Here is a 16748-nt window from a genome sequence, read left to right on the forward strand (position 1 = left end):
CTTTTCCCGGCAGGCGGGTTACGCCATTAGCGCAAAAAAACCACTTACAGCGCCACCACCCCCAGGCTTTCCCAGAACGCGTCTTTTAGTGACCTAGACGCGTCTCCACAGGTGTTTGCCTGAATGATCTTTGGCTTTTGGTGGCAACCACCTAACCATCCAGGCTGGGGCTTGCTCAACATATGTTGCATTTTCAACCCAGTCGTTACACGCGAGGCAATGCATTGCGATAGTGATGGCGAAATGGAAGGAGCTTGGAGAGGTGCCCGACTCGGACGACGAAAGCCTATTCGATAGCGAAGACTCTCAGCAACCGGAGCTACCACAGCTACCACCACCAGTCGCAACCGATGCCGTCCCGAGTGGCCAGCATTTTGACACCGAAAACCACGATGTCGAACTCGGCCACACTAAAGATATTTGGGATATACCGAGCTCCTCACAAAGCCTGGAAGATTTAGATCACCTTTTCCCTGACGACCTCTTGGATCCTTCGAGCTCTTTACCAGCACTAGGGGGGCCGATCGACAATGCTGCCTCAGAGGAACGATTTGACGATGCTGCGCCCGAGGAACGGATCGGCAATGCTGCGTCAGAGGAACAGAATGAGAACGCTTCACCTCCACGAGATATTGAAGACGATTCTGTAACGCAATCCCACGAATTCGAGGAAACTACACCACGTGCACAACCTTTCGGCGAAGCTGTCGGAGCTAGCCAATCTGCGAAACGCTCCTCACTGGTCATTGAACTCGGTGTCAAACCCAAAATCGACAATGCGAGGGCAATTCGCTTAGCCGAAGATGAGATCTTTGCACGAGAGGAAGCAGCCCGCCAGGGTCGGTCATTTCGTCCACGGAAGCCTATTCAAGAACACCCATATCTGCTAGAGAGCGCCCATTATAGCAGTCTCTTCAAGTCTCGCGGGATCAGGCCTGTTCGAGTAGCACTCGAGGAGGCAGCGGCGAATGAGGCAAAACAGAAAGATTCACAGGAGGAGGATTACGAAGAGGACACCCAATCGACGGGTGGTGGGTTACAGGATACCGCCGAGGACAGCCAGTTGAGCATACAGCACAACAGACTGGACGATCGCGACGAATTAGCCTTATCTTCCGCATCAAGTCGTTCTCCGACACCGACTAGACTACTGGCTCTTCCCGATAACCAGAGAAGCTCTCAAACCGATGATACCGACGAGTTACCGACGCTTGAGGACCTTGTCAGGAGGATGCCCAGTGGAATACGAGGCAGACCAAAGACACTTACAAAACGCCTGGGTTCGCCAAAGACATCATCTAAGCGAAAGCAGGTGCGGCATCTTCGACCAGCATCCCCATCAGCTGGGGCAAGAGACATTTTTGATATACCTCCCTCGCCACCACAGACAAGCCCTGCTGTCTTTTCTGTGACCCCTGTTGTTGGTACCAGTGCATCTCGGCGCAGGAAAGATATAATATCGATTACTCCCAAGCCCAGCAGCGCCGACATATCCAGAGATACCACGCCTGTTCCTATAGACCAGTCCCGTCAAACGATCGATCTGGCGGCTAATGATGAATCTGACTCATCTGAAAGCCAAGATGACGTACACTACATGGCCGGTTCTGACGCTGAAGCTCCTGGAGATGTTCTACCAAGCAGTAGCCCAGAAAGGGCACCCGACCTGAACTTCCGGCGAAAGATTCGGGGCGTCCTCCCTGCCTCGTGGATTCGTCTCGACCAACAGCTAAACCGAGCTCCCGCCTTCAAGCCTACTCAGCGGCACAGCCCCGAGGCTTCCCCTGAACGGCTGCCACGGAAAGGAGTCGCCCAAAGACGGATTGTTTCTCCCAAGCCCAACAGCACTAACACACCTTTCTTCTTCGATGACGACGAGTCAGATAATGATAATAATACGAACGATACGATTTTACGAACTAATGACCCTGTGCCAATGCCGCACCGAAGTGGTGAAGTTTTTCCCATCTTTGAAGATGATGGTGGCTCCGTAATCGAGGAAGACCACATCGATCATATGCTGCCGAGTAAGAAACGGAATAGCTCGGGCTTAAATCAACAGCGGGCTGGAAAGCGACAGAAGACTCAGAGTTCATTCTCAGGTCTACCAGGTGCACGGAAGCGTCAGCAACGCATCACGGGGCTGATGAACAGGTCGGGGAGCGGCTCAACAGTTGGCGTTAGTAAGAGGGCCCTCGAGCATAACCCGCCTCGCAAGGCCACAACGAACCTACGGAGTGTGCGACATGTTTCCCCACCACGTCTGAGTATTCTCGATGTTTTGCAACCAGATGCGCCTCAGTTTGTACGTATTGCTGCACGCGCAGCAAAGCGAAGACCTGGCAAGGGCAAAGCGAGTCCTACGGAGAAACAGATTAGCCTTGGCACGCGCAAGGATAATGTAGACGTACATGATGTTCTGCGCAGTTGGAAAAGGGGGACGATACAATCCCGGCTTCCTGAACCTGTCCAAGTTGCCCGAGACCGCCCAACGAGGAACGAACAGCCTTCGCAACGCGCCTCGTCAAACATGGTTTCGGAACCAGTCAGAAGACTGCCAAAGCCTCGACCGCAGACCTCAACGCCCAGATCGCGGTTCTCCAAACCAAAGGTGTTAACAAAGCAAACCAGCCTTGATAAGTTTGTGGATGCTGGCCACGATACGCATCATGAACAAGTCACTGATTCAGAGAATCTACCGCCGATCGTCCAGAAATCTCCGAAACGGAAAGGCCTGAGTCACAGGCAGGATTCCAAGGTCGCTACACGGACTGCACAGCTCGAAATGGAAGAAGATGAACCTCTTAGTCGGTATGCATTTGATGCACGAAAAAGGCTCTCGATGCGCTGTATCGCAAAACACGCAGGGCACTTCCTACCCCTGCTTACGCTCGTCTTGAGCGTGTATTCTCGGCCTCACCTGCTGCCCACGTTGTCCCTGCTCCAGCGGCTCAACCCCAGGAGCGTGTTACTACAGCCGTACAAGAGCCGGTGAGTAGGACACGTACCAGACCACGCAAACCTACTCGGCCAATGCCCTTGGATACAGCAGCAGCTCGATACGTACATGCAAATGACCCTCTACCGGATGTGTTCGAAACCACTCCTGAACCATCAATATTGACAGAGAATGGCAACAAGTTGATGGGGCTTGGCCCTTATGGCACCCACTATACGCAGCACTTTGAAATCTTCCCTCTGGACCCTGGTGTTTTCTTTCACGAGAGTACCATTTTTGGGGATGGGCGGGTTGCCCTGGCATCCGACGAGAGCCGTCTTGGCGACCTAGCACAATCAAAGGGCTACTGTTCAATATCTCTGGGAGACACCGTTCTTCGATGGGGACCATGGGGAGCCCAGACCTCATCCGAGGTAGGGTTGGTATTTGATTCGATGCTCGAACAATTACAATCAGCTATCGAGTCTGCTGAGACTCATTCATGGATGCCAGTGCAAGCTGCAGATTTTGTTCTCAAGTACACGCAGCAACACGTCAGCTTCCCTGAGAACGATGCCGAGAAGATGTTTGCCAAGAGAATGGTTGAGGTCATGTCCGGTTTTTCTGAACGTCTTGGCCCGTTAACGGAGGCTTCGGCTGGCATCACGAGGCCATCCATCGAGGTTCTCACGCGCTTGTTAATCACATCGTTACAGGTTCTACGGATTTGCGGGAAACTAAACCTCTCTGAATCACTACAGGTCGAGGACATGTTGAAGAAGATTTCTCAGCAGCTTGTAAAAATACTGCTCAAGTCAGATCTCACTGACATCCGGGACTTGTACGATAACCTTCAGGATCCTCGTTTCCGAGAGAACGGTATTCAGAATGAGTATCACTGCGTGATTGCCTGGGTTACCCTCATACGCGTATTGCAAGACGCGCGCATTCCTCGAGCTGGGTTCTGGGATGTGGTAGCTCCCATGATGTTGAATCGCGGCTTCGATAAATCTGTGGATGCGCGACTATTCGAGAAGCTGTGGCATGATCTATTCACCATCCTACCGCTAGGCGAATTTGATAGCCAAGGTGTTGCTATTTCGCGTATACGCGACATGCTGCCGCTTGAGGGCTGGATCATGCCTCAGAAACTTTTGGGTCGCGTCTTCGATGTCTACAAAAGCAATCAACCGCAATCAGCCAGTTTCAACGATTACTGCAGAGCCGTCATCGGTCGATGCCATTATTTGGTAGAGCAGTGGGGATGGCGCAAACCACATGCCGTGATTGGAACCATCTTCGACTTCTTCGCGGGTCAGAAGCTCGCACATCTGAGAAACGAGGAAGTTGACCGATCACCACAATTTCTCGATGATCTTGCCAGCACTCCATCATTGAAGCTTCAGCCCAGTGATCGTTGTTTCCACATATTCCTGAAGCTTCTTGCTCTGGCCATTCAGCGGCTCAGGAGATTTGGCCTGCTCAAGGATATGAAAAACCTGGTTGCGCGCGTCTTGCCGAACCACGATCGACAATATCTCAAAGAGAGCGATGTGCATGAGAGCGAACTGGCTGCTCTGAGAAACCACCATGACCTGTTGTGTACGCTATTCTGGAGCGCCCCTCCAGATCTGCGGCCATCTGTGCAAGCGATTCAGAAACTCGTGGTCCCGAGTAGTTCTCACACGGCGGCCTGCAAGATCAACATACGGGCGTGGAATCAGCTGGCACGATATGTTGTCTCCTCCCGAGTCGACTTGACTGTGTACAAGCCTTTCAACGACTGGCAAAAAGACATCTTCGAGCAGCAATTAGAGCAGTACAAAGCTGCCGAGGCCGGTGTTCATCAGCAGTTATTGCAACTGTCGACCGATGCGTCCAAAGGCGTCAGTCCAGAAATGATAAGAGGCGTTGTCAACCAGAACAAAAGAGCCGCTACTGACGTCTTGGATTGTTCATTGGCGGCCACATTGGATGTTCTGAGGCACGCGCCATCTCCCGACATTGCCTCCTTGGTGCTTAATATCCGTAAGTGGGATTATCGAAGTCTCTTCAGAAAGTATATGCTGACCATCAAAAGATCAACTGCATCAAGTCTTCGCACATTTCTCTAAAGACAATCCTGATCTCCATTGGGGTACATTGGAGGTGGCCATTGAGACCGTCGACTCATACCTCTCTAACGTTGAGAAATATGTTAAGAGACAAAATGGTGTTACCCCTGAACAAGATCGGGCCGGAGACGCTGTTTTGGTAAGCCATCCTAGGGTGCGATTTCGCCGGTCACTTTACGCTAACAGGTCTACCAGTATCTCGATCATCACCTATCAGCAACATTCTTCTCCATGGCGCGGATGGTAGTATCATCCCCAAGGAACGACCGAGCTCAAGGTGCTAGCTACAGGGGCCTCGCACCTATCGAGCATACGATGTCGGTGGCGGGTCGGTTGGCAGCAGTCTGCCTCCGTGGCGGTAAAACGGTGAGTTTTACCTGGTCTTGTCTGATCTGTAAAGGTGGTTTTACTGATATCAGCAGCGCTTAAAACGATTCTTCGAGCCGGGCAAGTACGGGCTGTTCGAGGATTTGCCTCGAAGCTACCCCTGTTATCAAGGCGCTACCTATGTCTTTTCTTCACGACTCTGATAGAATGCGACATGACTGATTTCAGTGTAAGTTGGCATTTGCTCGTATCCGAACCTTGCTTATAGTTCCCTAGGACATCAACACTACTCTTATTGGAGTCCTCCTGGATGCCATTGCCAAGCCTTCCGAGGCTTTGTCATATGAAAATCGACTTGCATACGCCGTGAAACAGCATGGCAGGTATTTCAAGGACGTCCCGGTGGAGCTTGGAAACAGTCCCGACTACAACTCCAACCGGGATTTGTTCGAGCGTACGTTAAACCCCCTTTTGGTAAAAGAAAAACGCGTAAACTTGCTGACTTTCTCGTAGATATCATCGCATCACTGCGTAAGAGCTTGCGAGATGCACATTTTGCCGAGAGACGTGTTTTACTCGACGAATCCAAAAAAGCCGTCAAAAGCACAATGGAGCAAGTGAAGCGAGATCTTGCAACTGTTGTGGATACCCCTGAGCATGCAAATTACATATCCTTCGTTCAGGCCATCATTCATCTGATCAAAAGCCAAGGTATCTATCAAGTGGAACCGTTTTTCTCCCAGTTCAGCAGGGAGTATTGGCCTCCAGCCCAGGATCCGAATCTCCAGACGGCTACGATACTCGGATGGGGGCTTAAACTCGAAGACAACGTCACAGGGGCTGTGTCAGGGCTGTCTTATTGCCTTTTCTCGAACTTCAAAGCTGCGCTGCTGCACGGCAAACTCGAAGGGCAGGTCACAGTGGTCCAAGAGGTGATGAAAAATGGATATATCATGTCATTTATACTAAGTCATATGATACCGGCCATTATTCGCACCGCCGTCAAGAACGCCGGCGGATGGCTCATCTTCGATGTCTACGTCCGGGCTCTGGAGCAATGGTTCAGCGCCGACTGCGTGCACCGGGAGTTTGGCGAAGAGGCCATGGGCGGGCTCCTCGCGTTACTGGGCCTCGTATACGCGGATATTCAGCTCCTTCAGAGAATGGAGGTCGATTTGGGGCCGGAGCGGCTGCACACGTTGACTCAGATGACGAAGCTGCTGAACTTGCTTAGCCCCTCGATGACGGCGTTCCTGTACAACGAAAGCCAGTCGCGAATGGCACAGGATCTGCGCGCGGCCATCAGGGCATTTACGGAATATACGCATGCGGCCGGCGAGTACCTCGCCGGGGCCCTGAAGAAGACGGGCGGCCGAGGGAGAACAACGGACAACAATACTGATGCCGCATCAGCCTTAGTCCAGATTGACCCGGTGTTCCTCTTTGAAGGCGTACAGTTCACCCCCTCGAGCTCGGTGTTGGGCTCGAACGAACACATCAATAGCTTTTCCAGGCACATGGTCGACGATATCACTGGTAACTGGGAACATTCGGGGTCGACCATGACCATCCGGGGTCCCAGGCAGCCTGCAGGCGACCCCTCGACGCAATCGGGGCAGGGGACGCCCATTCCGCCGTGGAACGTCAGGAGGCTGGTGGAGGCGCTACTGGAGGAACTTGAACTGTGGAATAGCGTACATGGCAAGGCACAGCGCGGGGTCAATTTTCGGTTCGATATAGATGCGATCGATAACATGCCGTTTTAGTAGCATATAGATGGACGGGAGAGGAGAGGGGTGCATGCGCGAACCAGGGTGTTTCTGCATGGTGTTTCGGCGCTTCCGTGGATAGACAGAGCTGGAGCATTGTTCATGGCACATTGTAGCATTTACACCAATTGGATTCCATCATGTTGCCAAAATGGCTTCATGTCAAGCAACGTGTTCACGATTTTCTGAAATGGTATTAACAGGCTTGGCAGGGAAGGCACACCATATGTAGCCATATTCATTGGCAGCAGCTTCTCTTTTTGAAACCAAGACCAGATATCATATGGCACATTGAGGCGCCTCAATGATACGACATTGGGCATAAACCTGTGTTCAGGGAAGGAGCGACTCTTGCTCAAGGCAGTTTTCCACGTGCAAACTTCCACGTGCGATTTCCCACGTGTGGGTTTCCACGTGTAGTTTCCCACGTGCAGTTATATATGCAAGGAAGGAACAACTGATATATAATCATACTTACAAAAAACAATGTCTTGATATTCAGCATATCATTGAATGGGTCCCGCAAGATGTCACCAAGTCCAGCAACAACTTCGACCAAATACGATGGCGGATGGCCTGGCTATCGCTGAGGGTGACCTCTTTCAGCCCCTGGACTACATTCCCAAGCTCTCGGGCTATCTTTCGCGCGAGGGCTACGATGAAGACAGTAGGTTTATGACCTCCAGGCGAGTGTTCCAGGATACGCAGGGCCCTTGGTTGACTCAACACGCATCAAGAATGCAGGAATGTACTCGTCAGATACTGCGCTCACATCCCTCGAAACTATCAATACAAAGATGGAGTCCAACAAGTGAGCTACCTACAAGCTACTCCCATGCCCATTGATTTTTTGCAATGACAACTGAACTGGTAACAGGTCTTCCTGATCCTACGCGAGCACCTCGGCGACGAAAACTTGGATCTGGCTGGTGGTGTCCTTTACGAACTAATCGAGATCGACTGCGAGTACACCGACGACCCCGGTGCGGCGTTCCAGAGATGGAGACGCGACCACATGAGCCGCTATGTACGTCTTATTGTTCACCACTGCTATGCCATATACGCCTGTTGATCACTGACCGGCAAGCACTTGCAGACCGATCTTGAGCTTCCACATGTGCCACACATGACCACTATTACACCCTGTATCATACCAACCGAGAGGTTGGCCCACTGGCGATCGCAGCATCCAGAGCGGTATCCCTTTGTCCTGTCAGACTCTGCACCTCCATCGGCCGATAGGTATTCAGGCGACCGCAGCTGCATCCGAAACCGCAGGGCATGGCTGATTGACAACACATTCTATGTGTCTTCTAAAACAGGAGGGACTCTGCCACTGAATAATCCCAACCCCAAAGAGTTTCATGAGCTGCAATGGAAGGCTCAGGACACGACTGGCCGTCTAGTTGAGCAAAGGGAGGTGACACTCCGGGAAAACAAGCGGTCAGAGGACATGGCTTCGAGGAGAGCATCGGGAGCGAGGAGCATCTCAAGTGCACAAGATGATAAAAAGCCGCCTGCCTCTCGATCCAGTCTCCTGAACAGGATTGTGGTGAAATTCTCTGGGAAGAGAAAAGACCACGTTCAGGAAGAACGCCGGCGGAGTTGGCTACCAAGTGCCTTGGTGGGAGATTGGCGAGCGACGCATACCACAACTCCTATCCCGCTTCCCGAGGGTTGTGATGTGCCCCACGCCATTTTCGCCAGGAAGAACTTGCTCGTTGACGAAGAGGAAACGCTTCCCTCATTTCCAGCTGTCAGTCAAATGCCTGTCGCGGAGTCCAAAGCCACAGACGCAGCGATTGAAGCAGCCCAATCGGGACTTGTCGGCGATACGCACTTATGGAAATTCCGAGGTCCATTCACACCCCAGCTTGGGTACGATGGAGGGCTTGACTATCACTGGGCATTTCGCAGGCACTCCCTGGATTCCCTACGCCCATCAACCAGAGACCCGAGGTTTAAAGAGTTAGATGATGGTAGGGGACATAAGCCTCGAGTTGCAAGTGATAGTACAACAACACGACACGGCGCACACTCATTGGTAGGTGTCAAGCGAAGAGGGTCTCATTTTGGTCTTGACGGCGTGCTCGAGTGGTTAGCATCCAGTGAGCAGGTATCGGCAGCAAATGCATCTCCGACCTCAACATGCTCACGTCTCGAACATGCTGAAGAGGAAACTTCGATGCCCCCTCGGAATCCGCCTCCACCTCTCTCTCAGTGTCCTCTGAATGAGCGGTTACGACTCACAGATCGAGAGTTAGCAAAGCCAAGGTCAGTAACTTACTTACATAAATGCTGAGAACCCCAACTGACAATATAGTTCAGTTCCAACCTGCCTGTAATCTCGCCGCTATTTGAGAACATAGCCTTCGTTATGTCTGGAAACAGATCGGAGAAGCATGATCCCTCCTCCAACCGCAAAGCCGCTATCATACAGCTTTCTCCCACGTTATCATCGCAGTACACCTCAACATCTGAACTCCATGGATCACGAAGAATGTGCCCCGTACACAAACGATCATATCTTTCTTTGTCTAGCTCAATGACACGTGACGGATCGGAGTATAGCAGCGACGAGAATGCTGGCTGTTACGAGTGCGTGAAAGAGGCCGAAGGAGAGCTTCTTCCGTCGCGTCCCCCCATTGTATGTGAATTGCTGCATTCAGGGCCTCACTTTTGTGGTATATCGCAGGGTGTTACTGCAGAGCGATTGCAAGACCTGGAGGTTTCTTAGTGTTTAATGCACAATGAACTATACGAGAGGTCGATCTCGAGTACCAGCCCCGAGGGTGTTTGCTTTTGATCGAGGTTCCATCCCCGAGGTTTGTTTTTGGAGAGGATGCGCTGGGGGGTTAACAGTTGGTGGCGAAGCTGTCAGGCTCTGCGATTGTGATAGACTCCAAGTTGAGGTGTGGCTTTGGCAGATGTAGGCTGGCATATCTCAGGAAGGGGTTCATGACTCGCCAGACCTGTATTACCTTTAAGCTAAGTTGATGTGGCACGAATGGTCCATAGGTGCGCGAATGAGATGAAAATCGTCTTGATAATGCTTGCTATGGTGTAGCTACTGTTAATAATAAGATCTCAACCCACCAGTGTGAGTTATGGCCAGCTGGTGTGCGTATTAGATCCACGGCAATTGCAGCGATACTTGCTTGTGTGGGATAAAAGCCTACAAGACGTGACTGACGGGTGAATGTAGTTCTCTCTTCGTAAACTCTCTTTGACGAAACTTCTGTCCGTCCATGCAGGCCAAATTCTCTTGAGTTTACGCGATGGGTGACAACATGTTCAAGAGGAGAAGTAAGTGTCACCTAATAAACACCAAACTTGAGAATGAGAAGATGGACCTGCTAACGACTGATATCCAAGGCCGGCCTCTAAGCCCGATCGTAGAGGAGCTGGTCAGTCATTATGAATCCAACTGTGGTGGCTCTATACAGGATGGAGTTGTCGGACTGTCAGATAATACTGATGAAAAAGGGCAATGTTGTGATGATACTGCCAAACCAACAGAACAATGTGCGGGACAGGTGAAAGGAGCTCGATTGTCTGCCGATGATGCCACCACAGTTCTTCTTGGTACCAAGGATCTCCCTTTGCCAAATGAAGCTGTGGCAACAGCAGAAGAAGAATCCAGGGCGTCTTGGGAATCAGCAAAGACAGCGTTATCCTCAAAGGTCGGTTCCAGCGAGGGTCTTGCAAAGTTGAATCACGGTAGGTTCAACTCCCCGTACAAGCCTTTGGATATCTCGTTACTCACCGATGTGGTCACTTGATCATCTCTAGACAATAACAAGTGCAGCTGTTCTTCAGGACAGCACTGCTTCCAACCCAATCAATTGGCTTATGGTAAGTGCATTGGTTCAGTCACAACAATCAGCAACACCAAACCTCACAGCACGCGCGTCTACGTTGAGCACACTGACTGGTTTCACAATCAGATACGTCCTCTTCACAAAATATCGGCCACTGGCTTCAAATTGTCGATTCTCAAGAGTTAGGTGATCCAGAGCTCGCCAGCCCTTTTGTCGAGTGGTGTTCACCCAAGCCCAGTCTCAATCAATCGCACTCACCCCTTCGATCAACAACAGACACGTCGTTGAACAAAGCTGGGGAACCTGGAAATTTGACAATCCCTCAGCACGACTCTGCTGCGGCATCACCTTCATCTAGCTACAATTATTCTTCCGAGCCAGTAGATTACGACTCATCGAGCGACATTGAGTCGAGCTCCCTGTCTCCTCTCAAGGAAGGTGACTTGGCTCTGGTTAGAAAGCCAAGTCGCGTTATTTCACCCACACCCAAGCTACGACGTAAGAAGCGCGACGTGCATATCCATCTCAGTCTGACGGACTCTCAGTTGGAGAAGATGGCCTCCATGTAAGTTGTTCTTACTCCTATGAAACGAAATATGTGCACCTCACTCACGTCATGACAGATTTGCATCTTCGCAGAGTCACCCTGAAGAGGTGCCCGCCTCCCCTGAAAAGGACCCGAGATATCCTAATTACAAATCTCCTCCTCCTCGCTCTCGTAAGAATGCACCCAAGACGTTACATCACAAGGAAGGAAGTTCTTCCTTGGGATCCCACACTCATCGCAGGATACCCAGCGAAAATCGTGGGCATAACAAGTATGACTTCGACCTGCAGTATGGCTCTAGCACAGATGCCAAGTCTCCAGAGGGTGAGGGCGAAAAGACTGAACGCCCTATTACCGTAGCGACAGACTGGAGTGCGATCATCCGCACAGTCTCTAGATCACCGTCGCAAGATAAGCTGCCCCTCACGAGAGCCTCATCGTCCCGGACCAAGATACCAGCCCCTATGCAGAAGGACAAGAAACGCCCGGTGCCCCTTAACCTTGCCGATGCTCGCAGATACGGCGAGGTCGTCAGCCATCGTAAAAATATTGAGGTTGTCCATAACCCCGTCCCCGCCACCCCGGCTATTCAGGGCAACCACGGCACCACTGTCGTGGACAACAACAACAACTTTGATGGTTCATCTTCTGTTTACACTAGCGACCCTCCCACTACTTCCACACCCGCCATCAGCCCTCTCCGCATCAAAAAGCGTACAACCGAACTTGGCCGCAAATTGAATGTGCTCAAGGCCTACAACGACTACAAGGAGAGCACCACACCCAACCCGGAATCCGCATTACTCAAAACACCCTTCCGCTCCAAGAGTGCCACTGTCAACGATATGAAGCAGAAGGGCCCCGAGATCCTTGATAACGACTCAACGATGCCTAATACAGCTGACACTCCCTCGTCACCTCGCAACTCGCACCAAGGCAAGCGCTCTGGCATCCCCAAGTCAGCTACTACCAACGACCTCAATCGTGATGCCCAGCCGGAGCCCTTCACCCCGCTAACGCCCTGGCTGCTGGCTAGTAGCGTCCATATTACGAAGAACCTTTTCGGTGAACATGGCTGGCTCAAGGACACCTCGGCTCCCGAAGCCAAGCAGGAGTCGCAGAAGAATTCTGGATTTTTGGTGGTCTGAAGAAGGTTGCTCGTGATTTGGTAAGTGATACGGCAGAAGTTTAGAACGTCTTGCTTCTCGATACCATCCTCTCCCTCCCCAACACACGTTTCCACAAGATGTATATGCTAATGTGAAACACTCATCTTTCATAGGCTGAGAAGGCAGATTTCAAGAACACCAGCAATAGGCCTCGATCCAAGATAATTGGTTCCTCCGCCTCCGGTCCTTCATCGCCGCGCCGTCATGGGTCAGGTGGCCCCAAGCGTCTCGCCATCTCGTTGGACCCACGCGAGCAGTCGCTGTTGTACTGCGAGCTCGAGTATTCCCTGTCCAATACGCTTGATCTGTACATCAAGACGCAGCTCAACGGCGGTCGCCTCGACCCGGCCAAGCTGAAGAAGGTATCGGACGGCTGGGCCGCCAAAGGCCGCCCCCGCGTCATTGGCTTCCGCTACGACCTCGAGACTCAGGTCGAGCTGGTGCGCCTGCACTTGTACCAATTCCGGTTCTACCACTCCTACAACAGCAGCCACCAACCCCAACACCGTGAGTCTCTGTTGGGTGGCGCTGGCGGTGGCTCCGAAGAATCGACCACGGCCATCGACGCCGTCCTCTACGCCGTCAAGTGCAACGCCCGCGTCATGCGCGTGCGCTCTCTCTGCCAGCCCGACAGTGTCATCGCCAAGCATGTGCTCGACGCCCAGGCCCTGCTGGGCTTGCTCGGCGCCGCCGAGGGCATGCACCGCTCCCTCGCCGAGGTCAGCCAGTTCTTCAAGGTCGTCGTCGAGCGCGAGCGCGCCGTCCGCCGCACCCGTGAGGCGTCCATCCGCGCCCTCCCTCATGAGGTTGCCGCGGCCATGGGACAGAATGAAACATCGAGGTTTGTCGTGGATCAGGAGAGCGGAGACGTGTCTTTCCAACAGCAGCAGCGGGGAAATAACGATGCCGGAGAAGAAAATGTTGAGGGGGTTTCGCAGGTTCCTCCGCAATACCAGCAGCAGACAGTGTCAACTGCTGCTCAGCGACAGTCGACACAGCCACAGCAAGCCCAACAGCAATCGCAACAGCAGAAGGTCACCTTTGCGATTCCTTCGTCGTCGTCTTCGGCTGCGGCTGTTGCACCTGCGGATACTTCGTTGGCTGAGCAGGGCGAGGAAGACCAGAGTATGCTTCAATACGTTCCTCCTCCTCCTCAGTTGGGCGATCACCAACACGAGCAGCCGGCCGATGGCAATCTGGTTACGCTATCTTCCCAGGCCTACCGTGTCCCGAGTGGCGAGAGGTCTTACATCTGATGAGATCTACGTACGTACTTGGTCACCCGGAAATTCTTATCAGATGTTCATTTCTGATTGGTTTCAAGATCGACTCCTAAAAGTTCTGTATCAAGCAACAATGACCTCGATATTTACAACGATGATGATGGTAGTGGTGGCTGGCTTCTTCTTGTAAATCTGCGGATATAGAGCAAGCACATCCTAGCCATCTGTCGCCGTTATTTTCTGCCTTCCCTTGCCCTTCTGTACATGGTTGTGATTGTCTTGGCAGTCCTTCCTCACTTTCGCTTCTTGATCACGTTGGGATTCTATCCTTTCCCCTCTCCCATTTTCACCATATTGCAGCTTTTCCTGCGGCTGCTTTCATATGGAGTAGGACGAGGAATGTGGAAAGAAGTTTACTGCTCTATCAAGTTCCCCCATTGGTTTTCCTGCTTCGGAAGGCATATACCTGTCCGTCAGCCACTGGCAAGAAGCCCCTTACTGTTGTTCTGAGGGTGACGTTAGCTGCTTCTAAGGTGCATTCCAGGAGGATGAATGAACTTTCTTGGAAGCAGGTCTTTTTGGCCCTCTCTGGTTCTCGGAATCTCCCATCGCGTCGGGCTCATGGCTGGGCGAAGGGAAGCCCTAAGAACGCCGATACAGATATATGTTTCTTCGCTCTCAGGATCAAGGGGTTTTTGTTAATATCGCTAAAAGCTATGTGCGCAAAACGCCCCCATTGTGGTTTCCCCTTTCCCCCTTGATAGTCACGCAGCAAGTAGTAATTAGTAATGAGCGAGCAATGTTTGCAGATGAAAATTTGGCCTCTCAACTTTTTTCATGCTTCAATGTACCATAGCGCGAAACATACTTCCTCATGCCATATCTACATACCTGACCCAGGCGCACATTCCGTTTCAGAATAGTTGTTTTTCGAGCAACACATTGATAAGAGGGAAAAGTAGAACAGCATGCGGGTTGGCTGTTCAACATGCCGAGGCTGTAGCCACTACACAGGGCATGCTTACCTACCCAGGGGCAAGTGTCTGACTTGACTTTAGGAGCGTGCTAACATAGCTACTTGATTCATCCAGTTGCAGGGGCAACTATTCCCGTCGGCAGAACATTCGATCGGTCACGCGGGGAAGAAGAGAATCACTACATTTCCCACGCCCATCCCTTAATTCGTAGCGAGCGTGGCATGGGACTCGGATTAATCTGAGACTGCATGGAAGGTCGCGTGGCCAGATGTTTCTACGGGCATTTCTTTTTCTCTATCTGCACAGCATGTCAAACAGACACCCACTGGTAACGAACTGTATTTCTACAATGCGGGGATATTAGGAAGGCTTTTGCTGGCATCCAGGGGAATCTAGGGAGGGTGTTGGCTGCGGTGTCGTCAGTGTCTCCTGATGTGGCCCGATGCCGAATGAGCAACGACAAAATTCAACCGACGTATCTCGCTGCCGATCCGAAAACATTATCGAGGCTCTCTGGGATCGGATCGCCGCGAAAGAGGGAAACATCGCATACATCCACATACAGAGCGGAAATCTGACCATACAAAAGTTTCGTCATACATTGCGGGGTGACTATGGGCATCGACCATCGGCTTGAATCGACGACATGACATTCTGTTCGTCATTTGCAACCGTGGTGCCGGTTGGCCAGGTGACGTCCCGTGTTCGCATACCTTCTTTCAGCCCTGTAGTTGCAGCGCCAGCCAGTGCGTTGTTGCTGCTGCACGCTATGGCTTATGGCTAAGTTGTCTGTCTGGTGGGTGTGAGCGCAAGTCAAAAGTCTCGCTACGTCGAATGTTGATCATTCCATCATGGCAACCAACTGTTTGTTTGACTGCCGCTTACTACAACACAATTGAGGATATCAGACCCCGAAAAGCCAAGATGCGTAGCATCATACCGGTCAATTTCAACGGGGCCCAGAAGTAGGGTGGTCATCATCATCATCATCATCATCATCGTAGCCTGGTAGGCAGCGCAGGCAGGAGAAACGGGAAAGAGAAAACGTCACAAGTCGCTCGTTACCGTACGAGGGAATCGACCGGAGTCCGCGAGGCGAAAAATGACGATGTTGGGCGGGGTTCCCGCACGTACTCCCGCCGAATTTTTTGGGGTGGTCTACTGGCCCCCTACTAGTTGGTAGAGACCCTGGGTTCTGCCTGGGTAGGATAGAGAGAGAAAGAGGCCCCAATCCAGGTTCGTATCAAATCTATTGCCGCCGAACTTAACCGAACAGGTGGGAAACGGGGGTTGAGCGACGAGCAGATCATGGTTACGCGGGCAAGTCCCCGAGAAATTCCTATTGGGAAGGGAATGGGAAGGGAATGGGGACTGGGGCTGGAATCCCCTATCCCGTTCGAGAACGAGTCTGCTCCCCCCTTTTTAGAATTTCCAATCTTGGCTGGTTTGCAGGTAAAGCCTGATTCGATTGCATTGCGCGCGCATGCGGATTGGGGTTTTGGAACAGGCATGGCTTGCTTTGCTGGGCGCTGGGTCCGGAGAATTACCAGCAGGAGAGACATCCAGAGAGTCATTTGGGGTCAAGTGGTATTTCCAGGCTGACCTGCAGGGTCCTTCTTGTCTCTGTCTCTTCTTTGCCGCTTGTATTACCGGCGGCGGGCAGCGGGCCCCAGCAGCCAGCTAGCCAGTCAGCCAGTGTCCAGCAGCGCCTAACCTTCGCTACTCAGGTCCAGTCAGTCAGGTCCCGTGAGCCGCCATCAAAAAATCCTGCTGCGCGCCTGATACGCTCAAGTGCCATTCAGGGCAGCATGAAGGCAGGGCCTTGGCAAGCTTGGGAGAAACCGCACTTGGATCGGAAAGGGC

At 52.1% G+C, this 16748-nt stretch overlaps 3 protein-coding genes across 3 annotated transcripts; all 3 read left to right on the top strand.

Annotated features, from left to right (window-relative positions):
* Nucleotides 1-235: 235 nt before the first annotated feature.
* PG998_009990 (uncharacterized protein) lies at nt 236-7145 on the top strand (the record flags this gene model as incomplete). Its single annotated transcript, XM_066876806.1, has 7 exons — nt 236-2811; nt 2868-4966; nt 5019-5191; nt 5239-5422; nt 5475-5608; nt 5656-5833; nt 5893-7145. The coding sequence occupies 7 exons, from the start codon at nt 236-238 to the stop codon at nt 7143-7145; spliced, it is 6597 nt and encodes a 2198-aa protein (XP_066728962.1).
* A 567-nt stretch (nt 7146-7712) lies between these two features.
* PG998_009991 (uncharacterized protein) lies at nt 7713-9885 on the top strand (the record flags this gene model as incomplete). The annotated part of the gene is made up of 6 exons (XM_066876807.1): nt 7713-7815; nt 7946-7959; nt 8026-8175; nt 8245-9422; nt 9477-9795; nt 9844-9885. 6 exons carry the CDS (start codon nt 7713-7715, stop codon nt 9883-9885), a joined length of 1806 nt encoding a protein of 601 aa, XP_066728963.1.
* Nucleotides 9886-10438: 553 nt separating this feature from the next.
* On the top strand, nt 10439-13941 carry PG998_009992 (uncharacterized protein; the record flags this gene model as incomplete). The annotated part of the gene is made up of 4 exons (XM_066876808.1): nt 10439-10454; nt 11096-11534; nt 11593-12658; nt 12799-13941. 4 exons carry the CDS (start codon nt 10439-10441, stop codon nt 13939-13941), a joined length of 2664 nt encoding a protein of 887 aa, XP_066728964.1.
* Nucleotides 13942-16748: the final 2807 nt, after the last annotated feature.

This window comes from Apiospora kogelbergensis, assembly GCF_038363985.1.
Source record: "Apiospora kogelbergensis strain CBS 113332 chromosome Unknown utg000006l_segment0_segment0, whole genome shotgun sequence".
Taxonomy (NCBI): domain Eukaryota; kingdom Fungi; phylum Ascomycota; class Sordariomycetes; order Amphisphaeriales; family Apiosporaceae; genus Apiospora; species Apiospora kogelbergensis.